We start from the raw sequence: 17,704 nt of genomic DNA on the forward strand, positions 1-17,704 counted from the left end.
TCTATCTAAGTCAAAATCGTGAAATATTAAAATGGACTACTGACGTATGATTGGAGATCGAATTTAGGGCAGAAATACAGCCTGCAAGTGTCGACATTACACACATTACGCCTAGAGTAGACAAACATCTTCAGAATCTTCAGATGTTTCAAAACATATTTTATTGCAAGGGCAGTAACCTGCTTGGTGTGAATAGACGTGTGTAAAACGATTTATCGATTTGTCACGGTTTGTTATGCAATCATTTTTTTTTAGTGGGGAGGGGGGGTGGGGGGGGAGCATAATGGACAAATTTGGTTTTGGGTCTGCAGACCTTACTTGGGGACCGATTTACCTTGAGTTTGCTTTTTTATGCCATTTGTAACAAGAAACATTCTAAGATTTTGAGATTTTCAACTTAGGCACTATTTATCGGATCGACCTGAAAACTACTGGATATAGACAGAATGCCGATGGAAAAAAGACTGCGTCATCAAAATTATTAAATCCCTTTCGGTCTCAAAATTAGTTCTAATAATAATTGAGAGGTTTATCATGATACGGTATAAATTAGTTCTAATAATAATTGAGATGTTTATCGTGATACGGTATGAATTAGTTCTAATAATAATTGAGATGTTTATCGTGATACGGTATAAATTAGTTCTAATAATAATTGAGATGTTTATCGTGATACGGTATAAATTAGTTCTAATAATAATTGAGATGTTTATCGTGATACGGTATAAATTAGTTCTAATAATAATTGAGAGGTTTATCATGATACGGTATAAATTAGTTTTAACAATAATTGAGATGTTTATCGTGATACGGTTTAAATTAGTTCTAATAATAATTGAGATGTTTATCGTGATACGATATAAATTAGTTCTAATAATAATTGAGATGTTTATCATGATACTCTATAAATTAGTTCTAATAATAATTGAGATGTTTATCGTGATACGGTATAAATTATTTCTAATAATAATTGAGATGTTTATCGTGATACGGTATAAATTAGTTCTAATAATAATTGAGATGTTTATCATGATACTCTATAAATTAGTTCTAATAATAATTGAAAGGTTTATCGTGATACGGTATAAATTAGTTCTAATAATAATTGAGAGGTTTATCATGATACGGTATAAATTAGTTCTAATAATAATTGAGAGGTTTATCATGATACGGTATAAATTAGTTCTAATAATAATTGAGAGGTTTATCGTGATACTCTATAAATTAGTTCTAATAATAATTGAGAGGTTTATCATGATACTCTATAAATTAGTTCTAATAATAATTGAGAGGTTTATCGTGATACTCTATAAATTAGTTTTAACAATAATTGAGATGTTTATCGTGATACGGTATAAATTAGTTCTAATAATAATTGAGAGGTTTATCATGATACGGTATAAATTAGTTCTAATAATAATTGAGATGTTTATCATGATACTCTATAAATTAGTTCTAATAATAATTGAGATGTTTATCATGATACGGTATAAATTAGTTCTAATAATAATTGAGATGTTTATCATGATACTCTATAAATTAGTTTTAACAATAATTGAGATGTTTATCGTGATACGGTATAAATTAGTTCTAATAATAATTGAGATGTTTATCGTGATACGGTATAAATTAGTTCTAATAATAATTGAGAGGTTTATCGTGATACGGTATAAATTAGTTTTAATAATAATTGAGATGTTTATCGTGATACGATATAAATTAGTTCTAATAATAATTGAGAGGTTTATCATGATACGGTATAAATTAGTTCTAATAATAATTGAGAGGTTTATCATGATACTCTATAAATTAGTTCTAATAATAATTGAGAGGTTTATCGTGATACTCTATAAATTAGTTTTAACAATAATTGAGAGGTTTATCGTGATACGGTATAAATTAGTTCTAATAATAATTGAGAGGTTTATCATGATACGGTATAAATTAGTTCTAATAATAATTGAGATGTTTATCATGATACTCTATAAATTAGTTCTAATAATAATTGAGATGTTTATCATGATACGGTATAAATTAGTTCTAATAATAATTGAGATGTTTATCATGATACTCTATAAATTAGTTTTAACAATAATTGAGATGTTTATCGTGATACGGTATAAATTAGTTCTAATAATAATTGAGATGTTTATCGTGATACGGTATAAATTAGTTCTAATAATAATTGAGAGGTTTATCGTGATACGGTATAAATTAGTTTTAATAATAATTGAGATGTTTATCGTGATACGATATAAATTAGTTCTAATAATAATTGAGATGTTTATCGTGATACTCTATAAATTAGTTTTAATAATAATTGAGATGTTTATCGTGATACGATATAAATTAGTTCTAATAATAATTGAGATGTTTATCGTGATACTCTATAAATTAGTTTTAACAATAATTGAGATGTTTATCGTGATACGGTATAAATTAGTTCTAATAATAATTGAGATGTTTATCGTGATACGGTATGAATTAGTTCTAATAATAATTGAGAGGTTTATCGTGATACGGTATAAATTAGTTATATCATTTTTTACTGAATAGTGAGGTGACTTTTTTGGAGTGTTATTTTGTAGTTGATATATTTATCAGATATCCGAAAGTTTTCATTTCATGTTCAAAAATTGTAGAATTCCCACACTCTAGTCCATCATGTTTCTCCGCTAACCCAAGAGTGACCCAAGAGTGACTTTTCCTAAGTTGTATTTATTCCCTTACCCAGATGGCCATTGAAATAAAGGAATCCTTTGTCTGCCCGACATTTGACTAAAACCCTGTGGTTCGTTATAACACTGGTCAACCACTTATCATATATATAACCTGAGGTAAGATTGAACAAATCCTTCCCCTAAAGTTATTGATAAGTATATACCGACTGTGTGTTAATCACTTAACAAAAAATATCGTCTCTGTCTTGTGCACATTGGGTATCAAAGGCGATGTAAGATATAACAATAGACAGTTGAAATTATAGATAAATACTAACACCCCAGCTGTGCGGTAATACTCAAAGACCATGACATCTTACTTATTCAATAAAGAATATTACAATATAAACAACGCTACAGGATCTTTAACGTGCACAGCCTGTAGAACACGGGGCCTCGGTTTATTGTCCCATCCGAACGACTAGGCGCTTTTTCCATGTCAGCCCCTCGTACCTGCATCACTGACAGGGGGAAACCGGGTTGAAAAATCCGAAGGTATTATCTCGACCTATGCCGGGATTAAACACTGGACCTTCAGGTTAGCGTGCAAGCGTCTAACTCACTGAGCCACCGCGGCTCCCTAACCTTTTAAAACGAATTCAGTTTGATCAAGAAGATACATAAATATAAATAGCATACTTTAGAAATATTTTTTAGGTATAATTAACGACGTTTTTGATAATGAAATAAAAAGCGGAACATCCTTTTAACAACACAGATCGTTAGATATTTTTATTGTTAGAATAGTCATAAAATTTAAAACCCGGACCTGGTCAACAAGTGTATACATTCATCAGTTGGACTTTCCAGGTGCCATGACTAATATATTATAATGAGTTATTACTTAGTTTAATGGATGTATTGCATTATAGAGGAATTCTTTTTACACTAGGTAAGTCCATTGATGAACAAAGACTCATTTTGGCCAAGTGACTGTTCTTTACAACTGACAGTCTATCGTGATTTTTGATAATGGCAAAAATTTGACTTGAAGGCTGCAGAGCTTATTTTTTGGACCGATTTACTCGAGTTTTCTTTTTTATGTCCTTTCTAACAAGAATGTATCGAATGCAATCGAAAAATTCTAAAAATTTTGAAAATCAATATATACAAAAAAAATTGTTTTGAAAATTTTCTACGTAAGCGCTAATTATTGGATCGATCTGAAAATTACAGGATATAGACAGAATGCCAAATCAAAATCACGTTGGGTGACCCTGCTTCTGGTGTAATTCACAAAAGTATACTAAAAGCCGACAGATTATCTTGAATTAATTTGAATCACCCAAGAAGAAAAATTCAAACCGGAAACCCCTCCTTTCACCAAGGTGAAAATTAAGTTTGTAATTAAAAATTATAAATGTGTCGTAAGTAAGTCACCATACTAATAAGTAATTTCATATGCTTAAAGAAGAATATTGACTTTTTTATACGATATCGATTTAAATTTTCCAGTCTCTCGCAGGTCATATTTTTTTGATTGACAAATATCTCATGACATATAACATGATAAGACGTTAAACTATCATGTTATTCTCATTTGGAATTTGGATCTGTCCATTTGATATCCCATTTCCTTGAGTTCATCATAGCTATAAAAACATTCTGAGGTATGTCAACAAAGATTGTACACTTTGACTCGTAACCAGACTTGATTGAGGGGCCATTACGCCTTCTTGACCCTGCATAGCCGCGGTCCGGACTCTAACTGACCATCAGATCAATGTATATGGGAATATGTTCTTGGTTTCCCTTTCGGGGAACAAAGTTGTGTGAGTAGTGCAGGTGAACGTGAAAGTCTCTCAACTTGTGGAGTACTACAGTTTTCTCTCTGCTTCACTGCTCAACATTTTCCAGCCTGTTTATTAATTTATAACATATTGTTAAGACAGTATGATAGTTGACGGCACAATGACCACATCGCAACGTATGGTTTCATTAGGAGACGGTACTTATACAACAGAAAAATCTGAAGACAGTCCAAAAAGAGACAAATGGGGAAATCACGTGGAATTTTTCCTTGCTACAATGGGTATGGCCGTCGGTGTTGGAAATATATGGCGGTTTCCGTACATATGTAACATAAATGGTGGAGGTTCGTATTCTTTTTTTTTTATTATTGACCAACCACATTTATAATTAAAAGGTATAAGATTGGCAAATTTTCATCAGTGATTCCCCTTTTCTTGCACAATCTCGTAAAATTAGTTCTATCGGTTCGGTTAACAAAATCACATTTCGTCAAATCATATCTTGGATTAGTGCAGTAAGTCATTTATTCGGAAACCTAAGCATTTTATGACATAGCTACCATAAAGGTTCTTTGCAAAGGTCCTTCATAAGCAGCTTGGCAAGAAACCCTCTTTGGAATCCCTTTAAAGTGTTGAGACCTCAGCCTGTTAATATCAATTACTAGAAGGACTAGCCATGGAGCCATTTTATTCGTCTTAATGTCCGAATTTCTTAGCGGAGAGTTTAACATATGATAATATCAAGATAGACGAAATTCAGTATCCTATGCCATGTACGGCACTGGATTGACATAAGGCTATACAAAAAAAAAACGTGTTCGCACTGTGTCTGACCCCTTAATTCGCTCCATGTATACTCTTTACCACCATACAAATGATCACCCATGGTTCACTGCACCGGACACAGTTATCGGGTAACATGACATATTCAAATGGCTGCTTTTTGAAGGTTGACAACCGTTTATACCTTGTCAATCGCACACTTTTTATTTGTTATAGGAGCATTTTTGATCCCGTTTGTTATATTCCTGGTAACATGTGGATTACCACTGTATTTATTGGAACAATCCATGGGACAGTTCACAGGCAGAAGTCCGGTTCAATCCTGGGAAGTGTGTCCATTGTTCAAGGGTAAGGTATAAAAAGAATCCATAAATTATTTACAATCTGTAATGAACGCACTTGAGGATTCAGTATAAATAATACAATACAATACATTATAATACAATGATATCATATATCACATTTTCTTATGAATAAAATCAATATATATTTATGACAAATAAGGTCTCCTTTATGTAAAATGACAAGATCTATATGACATTCAGGGTTATCTATAATATGTAAATTCCTATTAATGTATTTAGTCTGTCTTGCACAAGATAAAATTATGTTTAAAAGTTCATTAGGAATTGATTTATTAAAAGATTGTAAGCCAAATAAAATAAAACATTTAAAATCATGATATGTAAAACTATATGGTAGAATGTCAAACAACAATTGCTGTAATACATATATAAAAAGATAAGATCTAAGCAGTCGACGAAGGGACGTTCGGTGGTTTCATGTTCGTCATTACATAATGGGCACATCTCTCTGTCGACTTTGCCTATTCTTTTCAGTTTCACTATTTTGTAATCTAAATTAATCATTTTGGGTGTTTTAAATTCTTAAAAATGTTAGCTCATGTAATTGGCCAATTAACTTCCAAATTCTGTTTCTCCCAGTGTTTAACACCTGTTAGAATAACATCTTAAGTTTAATTAATATTTTGTAGCAGAATTTGGAAGTCAATTGATCATATGGAACTTTGTTACCATCAATATTAAAAACATTTCCACCATGGACTATAAAGGAGCGAGAATTAATAATATCTACCCATTTTTGGGGTACTGACTCTTGTAAGTCTCTCTGACCCTATTTTTGGTTATATATGGGAACTTTTCCTTTAAAATATCAATAATGCAGTGGTTTCTTAAAAATCCAAGTATGACATAATATAATAGGTCATAAAAAATTGAAATTTCACATTTCATAAAATAGTTACAAGCTAAAATTCTGTTATTATTGTTTAATAAAATATTGTTAAAAATAGACTGTACAGCAAGGTCGTTGAGATTAGTGGGATCAGGTCTTGAACCACTGTTCAGGTTATGAACAGCATCTGACGATTATACAGATAGTCCAAATATAGCTCTATCAGCTGGTAGAGTAAATGTTTGGACGATTATACAGATAGTCCAAATATAGCTCTATCAGCTGGTGGATTAAATGTTTGGACGATTATACAGATAGTCCAAATGTAGCTCTATCAGCTGGTAGATTAAATGTTTGGACGACTATACAGATAGTCCAAATGTAGCTCTATCAGCTGGTAGAGTAAATGTTTGGACGATTATACAGATAGTCCAAATATAGCTCTATCAGCTGGTGGATTAAATGTTTGGACGATTATACAGATAGTCCAAATGTAGCTCTATCAGCTGGTAGATTAAATGTTTGGACGACTATACAGATAGTCCAAATATAGCTCTATCAGCTGGTAGATTAAATGTTTGGACGACTATACAGATAGTCCAAATATAGCTCTATCAGCTGGTAGATTAAATGTTTGGACGACTATACAGATAGTCCAAATATAGCTCTATCAGCTGGTAGATTAAATGTTTGGACGATTATACAGATAGTCTAAATATAGCTCTATCAGCCGGTAGATTAAATGTTTGGACGATTATACAGATAGTCCAAATATAGCTCTATCAGCTGGTAGAGTAAATGTTTGGACGACTATACAGATAGTCCAAATATAGCTCTATCAGCTAGTAGATTAAATGTTTGGACGACTATACAGATAGTCCAAATATAGCTCTATCAGCTGGTAGATTAAATGTTTGGACGATTATACAGATAGTCCTAATATAGCTCTATCAGCTGGTAGAGTAAATGTTTGGACGACTATACAGATAGTCCAAATATAGCTCTATCAGCTGGTAGATTAAATGTTTGGACGATTATACACACAGTCCAAATGTAGCTCTATCAGTAAATGCTTACACGACTATACAGATTTTCCAAATGTAGCTCTATCATCTGCAGACAATATTTAGATGTAGATGCCAATACAGATAGATGGAACGTAGCTCTATCAGTTGGTAGATTAAATGTTTGGACGATTATACAGATAGTCCAAATGTAGCTCTGTCAGCTGGTAGAGTAAATGTTTACACGACTATACAGATTGTCCAAATGTAGCTCTTTTATCTAACAAAGGCAATATTTAGATTACTAAAACAATAGCTGAAACGTAGCTCTATCAGTTGGTAAAGCAAGTGTATAAACGACTATACAGATAGTCCAGATGGGGCTCTATCAGCTGGTAAAGCAAATGTTTAGTCGACTATACAGATAGTACAAATGTAGTTCTATTAGCTGGTAATTATTTAAACGACATTTAATTGACTTTGTCCCACCAGTTAATAGTTAAGTTATGCACTGTTTTATTTTCAATCACTAGGTGTTGGCTATGGTATGTTAGTTGTATGTTTCACGACCACTGTGCACTATAATATGATTATGGCATGGACACTATACTACCTCTCACAATCATTCTATACAGAATTACCGTGGACAACCTGTGGGAATGAATGGAACACAGACAAATGTACAACGTTAAGCGGCATTAAAAACAAAACTGAGTATAATACTTCCGTGAGCTTTAATAATGGGGGCAATGGAACAACGTCCTACTTAGTACAACTGAACACTTCCATCCATTCGAAAGGTTCTGCGTCTGCAGAAGAATTTTGGAGGTAAGAAAGGATTGGGTTAATTAAGGCAAACTTTCAGGGTTGTATTCATAAAAACTGGCAATACAATCAGTTTAGCAAGAGGGCTATATAGGCTATGTACGACTTTGCACTTATAATACATTATTAACATGAACACATATAATCACTTTCAAATTTGTTTTCTTCATAGAACCTACGGCACAAAGTGTAAATTTGTGAGTGTACAAACTATTTAATAGCTTTGTGTAGTTATCAAATGAACAATTGGATGAAATTTTATTTTATTATTTAGAATGTCATTTTTCAAAATAATTTTAAAATGTTATGAAAACAAAATTCTATATTTTTATCTGCCTACATTATGAACTGGCTGGTAAACGAGGTTAATGGCAAAGTTTTTGCCACATTTCTATATGAAAATCTTGTTTATGATTTGGGTACGATCCGACAAAAACTTCCTGAGAGACAGCCCTTGATATGTTACAGTCAATCTGTGAAATCAGCCATTTCATGAAATGCCTGAAATTTTTAGCCTTTTCATGAAATGACCAATTCACTCAGCCATTTCATGAAATGGCTAAAATCAAAATTCTTAGGGAAGGGCATGAGAATCAGATGGGTTAATATATAAGAAGACTAATTTTAACAACATTTTTTATTTTTATAACAGTTTTGTACATTATTTAAACAACAAAAATAATAATAGCACATTTTTGAAGAGCATATAATAATGTTCATGGAGTCACTTGCATCTGTTGGTTTGACATTGTTTTTTCTCCATTTCCGTAATCGCATCGAAAAAAACTTTCACAGCTTGGCGAAGTGTCACTCTACATTCTGTGTTCACATCACAATTACTTTAGTGGACATAAATCAAATTGAAATCATGAAATGGCTGATTTCACAGATTGACTGTAACAGATGTACAAATACCAAGTGAGCGTCTGAGCCCCTGTAATTATTATTATTATTATTATTAGTAGTATGCCTTGTGAATTTTCTTTATTACCATTATTATTACTAGCATAATCTATATTGGATAAAGATAATTTTTATTATAGATCATTATTATTATTTCATCATTGTAGGTATGGTATTCTTGATATATCTTCTGGTGTGACAGAGATAGGTGGCATCAAATGGCAGTTAATTGTGGTATTTATCGTTGCCTGGATCGTGGTATTTCTGTGTATGTTCAAAGGTATCAAGTCTGTTGGTAAGGTATGTATGTTTTTCTTCGTCTTAACCGATATATTTTTTACTCACTATCCACTAGACCCCCAACTAAGGAAATAATCACGACAAAGGGAGTTCAGTCTCGTAACGAATCACTGAGTAGACCATCTTGTCTTATAAAAAGGCGATTGTAACACTTCAACGAATATTGTCCCGCTGAGGAGACCGTTTTGTACTTAGAAGACCAATCGCTATCAAACTACATTCAGTAGGTCATGACCTAGTATCAAATGAATTCTCGTAGTCCGCATAGTCCTCATCTCCAAAAGACATCAAAATTAAACTGGACCTAAACTATTCAAATTGATCCACTAATGACCCAATTCTGATTCTAAATCTTATATCGATATTAATTTTACAATGATAGTAATGAAATGTAATGTCCACATATCGGTTACCATGGGTATGTTTTGACTATAAACGTGAAAATGTTAAACGTAGATGAAATAGCCATATAATTATGTAATCCAAATCGTGTTTAAATTATATAATATCTTAACTGATAAAAGCGATTAGAAAAGTGTTGACGGAATAACAAAAGGTTCACTGTTTAAAGAAGTCATGCTTCGGTGATTTTTAAGTTCATATAAATCTTAGAAAAGTATAACATTTAATGTCATCAGTGAATATTTATATATTTCGTTAATTGTTTATCGGACCACTTAACTCATAGATAATTTGATAAAGTTCTTTATTAATGTAAACATTAATTCATGAATACTAAAAATGCTATAATATGAACGTAAGGAACCCTATAAAGCGGAAGCTATATTGCTTATTAAGAGTCTACATTTACTTAGTACTTAGTCCTGAATACAAACGTCGTTCGTGGAATAGAATAGCAATAGGCCGTCGCCGACTTCCAAACCCTTACGCTGCCCATCTTCCCCCCGTCATCTAGTCCACATCCAATACTTTTGCTTGCTCAAAACTTCTATGCATCTATTATTCAAGTCGACTCAGTCGATAACAATAACAGACCTTAAGGACCTTTGTTATTATTTGTTGTACTACTTGAATGGTAATCTCTCTCTCCCTGGCTATACCTGTCTACTAAGACGTTTTCAGTGCAACAATTTCAAGGGAGATAACAACAATTAAGCATATTCGATCTACAAGTCTAAAACGACTTGTTTAAAAGAGAACCAAATTGGCAACCCCCTTAGGTTTTGTCAGTTTATATTTGAGAAAAGAATTAAGATAGCTTGTCAGGCAAGGAAATATACGCCCACTGGCAGCTTTGATTTTAAATAAAAATATTTGGCAGTACAAAAACAATTACCAGTATGATATATTCAACCTTCAGATATACACTTCTTTTGAACTTTTTGGGGCGATACTGAATAATATTACCAAGTTTCGTCTTAATCCGCCAAAAACTGTGCTTTCTGGAGTGTTTACGTGCTAAAACTTTAAACGCGTTTAAATAACTCATACTAAATATTTTTCGATTTTTCTGATTTTCAATAGAGTTTAGCCTTTGGTGATAACAAACGCTCATGCCAAATTTCATCAAAATCCGTCAAGATTTGTGCCTTCTATAGTGTTTACGAGCTAAAAATTGAAAGAGTTTTCAAGAACAAGGGCAATAACTCATATTTTTCGATTCTTCTGATTTTCAATAGGGTTCATCCTTAGGTGATTACGAATACTCACACCACGGTTTGTCAAAATCCATCAAGAATTGTGTCTTGTAGAATGTTTACGGGCAATTGTGGACGGACGGACGGACATGGGTGACGGCAATATACGCCCTCCATTTCATGTGGGCGTATAAAAATGTAAAGATACTATCATAATAACTGATTTATTTTAATTAATGTTACGCCAGAAAGGGTGAAAAGGTTTCCGTCATATTAGTTTATCATTTTGTGGTTGCCAACACCAATTAGGTAATTACCAAACCAATTATTGACAATTTAAGTAAAATAAGATTATCCATAAAAGATACCCTAAAAACTTACGTCGTCTGCTAAACGAAAACGTAGTGGGAATTTTAAGGAATAGATCGTCTTAGAATAAACATAAAGTTTTAATTTCAATCAAACTTGGCCAATAACAGTATATATCCATCAGTAGACTGGTGTCATAACTATACATGTTTTTTTTTAAATTCTGAATATAGTTTTATTGTCGCTTTTCAACATTGATAAAGTGTGGGACGCATACTCATTTCACCAATGGTCACTATACAACACAAATAAAAGCCGTATTGTAAGAGTGTATTCTAAGACGTTCTATTCCTTTAAGATACCGTTCCAAAAGTCAAATAATTTTCAAATTCATAGCTCTAGTATGGATGTATTTTTCAATATTGCAAAAAGATCGGGGACAAATATTATATGTTAAAGAGTTAAAGAATTACTAATCAGATTAATTTTTTCTATTTCACTGTGAAAAGCTCAAATAAAGAGTTTGATTATCAACTGCTGCTTGTCACTCATCTAAACACTAGATTTGAATTCCAAAAAATATAGTATTTATTTTAAAAAATTACCAAATTTAAAGATTTGAAATACTGTTTTGTCATGTTACCTGTAATTTAAATGAGAACAAAGAGTGTATTCTGATTATGACAATGACGTTACTGTAGGATAAATATGTTATTAACTGGAAGTTCAGTCGTAAATATCTAGTATTTTCAAGAATATGTTTGTGAATTATTGTCAGATGAAAAAAAAACAAGGGCGATAATTGTAAAAAGAACTCCTTATTAATTACAAAAAGACCATGTTTAAGCTGACTATATAACCAGAAGTTAATGTTTTCCATCAATATTATCATGTAGAGCATGGAGAGCCCAAAGGTTATTTACGAGATATAGAATTAAGCTTTGAAAATGTATTCAAAATTCTGTGAAAGGTGGAGGTTTTCTATTCATGTTGTAAATTATTATATATCAGATTATCGTATTCTAGGTCGTGTATGTCACGGTACTGCTACCTTATGTTCTGTTATTTATCCTGCTAATCAGAGGGGTCACACTGAAGGGATCATTAGATGGTATTTTATATTTCCTGAAACCAGATTTCAACAAACTTCTTGAACCAAAGGTAATACGTGATGTAATGAACTTAATGAAGACTTCAGAATATATCAGATCTTACCTCGACAGATTCTCTGTTTATGCTGAAGCAGACATTCTGTATCCTCGTTTATTTAAGATTACGTGTTTTGCCGAAACAATAAGCTTTTACTCTCAGTTAATATAATCACCTAATGTAAGCGATGCTATACACTCTCACAATTTAGATACCATTTGTTGACCGTCGTATGCATGTCTCGAGTGAGAAGGCCTGGTAATGCCATTCTCAAGTGAATAAATGGTATTTATGGTTTTTAATCAATATCTAGAATGGTAAACAATACTCATGATGAGGAACATTTTCAGGTTTGGGTCCAGGCTGCAGTTCAAGTGTTCTTTTCATTAGGACCATGTTACGGTAGTCTGTTGACTTTATCCAGTCACAACCCCTTTCATAATAATGTTCTGAGGTAAGAGCTTACGAGAATGAAGAACAACTTACATTTGGGGAATTTGTTTTGCGAACAAAGAGCGTAGAAAGGTCATGCACCCCTTTTCTGGTAATGACTGTACTAATGAATGCAGATAACGATGTATTGTGTAAAAATCCGGAAATTTTGCCAAAGCAGTTTTTTTTAATGTGCGGTTATCGCAGGATCAGGATTAATGGGTTGCAACATCTGGAACTAACAGTCAACGAGCAAACAGTGAACTCGGTGAGCCACCACGGACGTAAGATGACATAATGCATAATGGTACCCTTTGTGATATTTAAACTTTTCAAGGATAACATTTTATTGGCTCTTATATTTACTTGACCTGTTGCCCAGTCACGGTTCTATAAATCTAATTTCAAATTGAAACACCATCCTCAAATTTTGTGTGATATCGCCTTCATTCGCCAAATGAGAATTAACAGTATCATTGTCTGATCCTTTGCAGGGATTCTATCGTGCTGCCGTTAATCTGTGAAGGTACCAGTCTGTTTGGTGGAATAGTTATATTTTCTGTACTGGGTTTTATGGCTCATGAAGTCGGTGTGGGAGTTGGTGAAGTTGTTGATTCAGGTAGTTTTTTTTTCTCGTAATCTCCATATCCATATATATACTTGAAAGGCATGTTTGTTTAAGTCCAGAGCCCTAAGCTTGAGAAGAACAGGCACCTAAACACAAACCACAGTAACCATGTTCTGCTCAACTACGATTCCTAAAATTTATCAACCCGGGCTCTGGGAAGAATAGTTGTATATTAATGCATTTAGATGAAAATAAAGGACTGTTTCAATAATAGGATATGTCTGACATCTCTTGTGGGAAACTATTGGAACAACAATGAACATCACAGCATAAGCAATAAAAACATAAAAATAAATGGGTTTTGGTCCTATAATCATTTTTATCTTGAAGGTCCAGGCTTAGCTTTTGTAGTTTATCCACAAGGAATAGGAAAGATACCCATCCCACAGCTCTGGGCGGTAATGTTTTTCCTAACTTTATTTTCCATTGGTTTGGATTCGCAGGTAAGTCTGCTGTGGTTTTCAGGGAATGATGTATGAAAAATTAAAGCATGATTGATCGCGATATACTATATAAATGCGAGAATATAAGTGTAATGTTATAATGTGCATTATCATGCAGTATCCAGAAAAATGTTTTAGCGGAAACAGTGTATGTCACAGCGGAAACAGTGTATGTCGCAGCGGAAACAGTGTATGTCGTAGCGGATACAGTGTATGTCGAAGTATTTACGTCATCTGATTAAAACATAGTTCGAATCGTATCGTGTTTATCAGTAGGTTAACTTGCCATCCAAGATCTTGCGAGATTTTTCTTAAAAAATGAAGATGTTCTGTGAAATGTAGACTCAGTGAAATCAGTTCTGATAAGTCAATGCTAACGAATGTTTTGTTTTTCAGTTCTGTTTCATAGAAGCAATATTCACAGGCATGCTCGATACATACCCAAAATTTGTAGCAAAGAGAAAAGTACTCCTGAAAGTTATATTTTGTGTGATTTACTTTTTGGTCGGTATTCCATTGTGCACAAGGGTAAGCTCGTTAATTAGATAATTTACCTTTATGAAACCTAACACCACACTGTACTTAACTTCTAAAGTCCATGAAGACATTTTCTACTCATACATAACAGGATCTTTCAAAACACTCTTAGTTTAAAAATGTAGAACGGGGAACGAAAACACAAAGAAAAAATAACTCAAAAAAGTTTGTGTTATCAGCTATACTAGACCAGCCTTCCTATTTCATAGCCGAGTGATGACGATTTGCAAGATAATTTATTAGATAAATTCTAGATTGTGTTTATAATTCAAATATTTCATTACGAAACTGCAAGACATCGGAGACTTTGCTGTCATATATTATCATTTTTGTATCAAAATTTGATTAAATATATTTCAGGCTGGCATATATGTATATCAATTAATTGATTGGTATTGTGTTGCGATATCGTTATTTGTATTTGGTTTAATAGAATGTATAGTAATAGGATGGATCTACGGTACCGAGCGATATGAGAATGATATCAAATCTATGATTGGTCGAAAACCACCAGCATTTTTTCGAATTTTCTGGAAATATATCACGCCTGTTATCTTAGTGGTAAGTCAAATTTAAGTTGGATTGATTAATTATACTACTTACAATAGTAATAATATACTTATTAAAAAAGGAAGGAAAGTGCTTACATAAATGGACAAACTTTATATCTCATAACTGCACCTTGTATAGTTCATGACCATGATATATTCCAATGTGCTATAATGAAAACTCCATGTACTAGCAAGCATTATCTAGCTTTGTGGATTACAATAAAATATGTTCACTGTTAAAATAGTGCTCAAGATTATCTGAAATAAATGTTGTCTGGCAACCTTCTTCAATAAATTGATTACGTCCCTTGTAATTTCTAAAAAGTCTGACTTGTCATTAACACTGCAAATAACCGATAATCAGTATTTTCTACTTCGAATGGAACTTAGTTTGAATAAATTCGAGGATATGTGTTGTGCTGGAAGTCCAGTGTAAAACAAGACAACACATTTCAGGAACTAATATTCCAGAATAACTCACACAAAGTATTTTTTATTGAATAAAACATATGATTGTTTGATTATCATATGAACCAAAGATGCTTAGTCATTTCGTGAGATCATAGATGGCAGGTTAAGTCACCTATTTACGCCAAATATTTACGACAGTTACGCCAATTTGGGAGGTTGGTTTTAGTAAATGTAAATAGTCTTCAGAATCGTAAAAAATATCTCAAACCAGGAATTTCTTTTCCTATGTATATGGCAGTGTAAAACTCGTCTTTTTAACTTTCAAACGTGGATGATTCTCGACACACGTGGATTTAAAGGCTCAAATATCGACGGTGAGCTGTGAACATTATGACTGATTCCGGTGTCTGAGACTATGGTACGATTGGTTAGAAAATTGCGCATCTATCCCTTTAAACACCCAGATTAGCATTTTAACCAGATTGTATCTCCGACATTTACATGTACATTTCTACACTTGTCCCTGTTATTTTCTTCAATATATTTGTATGATTTATTTATGGATGAGAGGTATTATGGTTCATTATCTTTTGTTCACTCTATGGTTGATATGATTTATTCTTTAAGCTTTTTGAAAGTAAAATCAAACGTTAAAATGTTCGCTAATGCCTTTTCTGATTGAGATTGTCACGCATATTCTACGGGAAACAGTTTAATATGAAACAACTAGAAGCCTTTTATGGATATATGAAAAGGTCATCAAAATACATGTTGAAATCTGTACTCATTATTGCGCATTTGAGTGCATTGTAATATCATCTATACACAAAATGATAAATTCATGAAATCATAAATATAGAATGCAAACCATAGTCCCTATTTCACACAATACATTGCCTAAGTTTGACGTATTGAAAGGTAATTGAAGCAAATTCCGACAGTCTAATTAGAATTAGACCAAACTTTCGTTCCCTTTGTTGTGATTAGCTTTTAATTTTAAGATAGCCAATTCAGTGACAACCTTACGACAGCCTTCTTGAACGTTCGTCAACTTTCAACCCTCTCCCGCACAGGCATTTTGTGACGAAGTTAGATGAAAAGGTTAATTTGACGATCATTCATATGGTTATATTAAAAATAAAACTTAATAAATAACGAAGCGAAAGTTTGGTAAAAAACTGAATCTCTGAAATCCGCCCACTGATCTATAAATGTATTAACCAACATATTTCATATACACAGTAGGTATCAGTTTACTAAAAGAGGATTTTTTGTTGATTGAAAAATACAAGATTTAAAGGGAATTTTGCTTTGAAACAGCAGACAAAATCGCCATTTGATCTTTCTCGTTTTAAAAATGAAGTTCTGTGTGATTCTATCAATTGAATAAACATTTAGATTTCAAATCTTAATATGCTACATATAGTTCATAAATAAGTGGGCCGAGGGAACTCCATATTTTGATGAAGGCACTTTCTTGTCGACTCTTTTACGTTTAGAATTTGACAAGTAACTCTAACTTCGTCACTCTTATTACAAAGTTCGTATTATTGATTTTGACTAGCCCTGTCAAACTCAACTGAGATCTAACAGAGAAATGAAATGTACTAATGGCGGTCAAACGTTGGGAAAACAAGAGAAAAAGTTCCTCAAAAATTACAAGCTTAAAAGCAGTCGCAGTCGACCTCTAACTGCGAGTTATGCGACCATATTGCGTTCTAACGTTTTTGGAGCGTCTTCGTCACGCGTGTACTGCGCTTTTATACCGCTTTATGAGATGTTACAACGCCTCTCTGACGACCTTGTCGACACTTTATCGGTTTCAACGCGTTGCAAAACATCGCTAAATATTGGCGTTTGTTTTGAACATGTCCAAAATAACCGCCCGCCGTGACTCGACGAATAGTGCATGGCACGATGTCTGACGTGTGCTGCACGCTTATATCACGCTTATGGCGACCTCATGACGCTCTGAGCTAATGTTCAGACGCAGCAGCAGTGCTGTAAGAACGCCTCCCTGACGTGAGAAGGCCATAATCAATATTCAATCGATTTTTCGAGAGTTCACAAAGTTTAAATTCAAATCAAACAATTATTGTGGATAATCAATTTTAATTCATTTATATCGAGTTTCAGTGTGGTTTTCACGCCGCAATCAGTAATGTT

The 17,704-nt window shown here is 33.0% G+C and overlaps 2 protein-coding genes across 2 annotated transcripts in view; both read left to right on the forward strand.

Annotated features, from left to right (window-relative positions):
* Positions 1–1,227: 1,227 nt before the first annotated feature.
* On the forward strand, positions 1,228–1,536 carry LOTGIDRAFT_89451 (hypothetical protein; the record flags this gene model as incomplete). The annotated part of the gene is made up of 1 exon (XM_009049384.1): positions 1,228–1,536. A coding segment is annotated over one exon (309 nt), but the record flags the coding sequence as incomplete, so codon positions are not given.
* Positions 1,537–3,992: 2,456 nt separating this feature from the next.
* Positions 3,993–17,704, forward strand: part of LOTGIDRAFT_200147 (hypothetical protein) — a gene marked incomplete at its 3' end in the record, with an annotated part of 14,716 nt that continues 1,004 nt past the window's right edge. The window contains exons 1-10 of the mRNA XM_009049385.1: positions 3,993–4,815; positions 5,471–5,602; positions 7,986–8,280; positions 9,348–9,480; positions 12,414–12,548; positions 12,887–12,990; positions 13,463–13,590; positions 13,927–14,039; positions 14,436–14,567; positions 14,937–15,137. Coding sequence (XP_009047633.1) covers positions 4,614–4,815; positions 5,471–5,602; positions 7,986–8,280; positions 9,348–9,480; positions 12,414–12,548; positions 12,887–12,990; positions 13,463–13,590; positions 13,927–14,039; positions 14,436–14,567; positions 14,937–15,137 — 1,575 coding nt within the window. The remainder of the gene's footprint in view (positions 4,816–5,470; positions 5,603–7,985; positions 8,281–9,347; positions 9,481–12,413; positions 12,549–12,886; positions 12,991–13,462; positions 13,591–13,926; positions 14,040–14,435; positions 14,568–14,936; positions 15,138–17,704) is intronic.

This window comes from Lottia gigantea (assembly GCF_000327385.1).
Source record: "Lottia gigantea unplaced genomic scaffold LOTGIsca_135, whole genome shotgun sequence".
Classification (NCBI taxonomy): domain Eukaryota; kingdom Metazoa; phylum Mollusca; class Gastropoda; family Lottiidae; genus Lottia; species Lottia gigantea.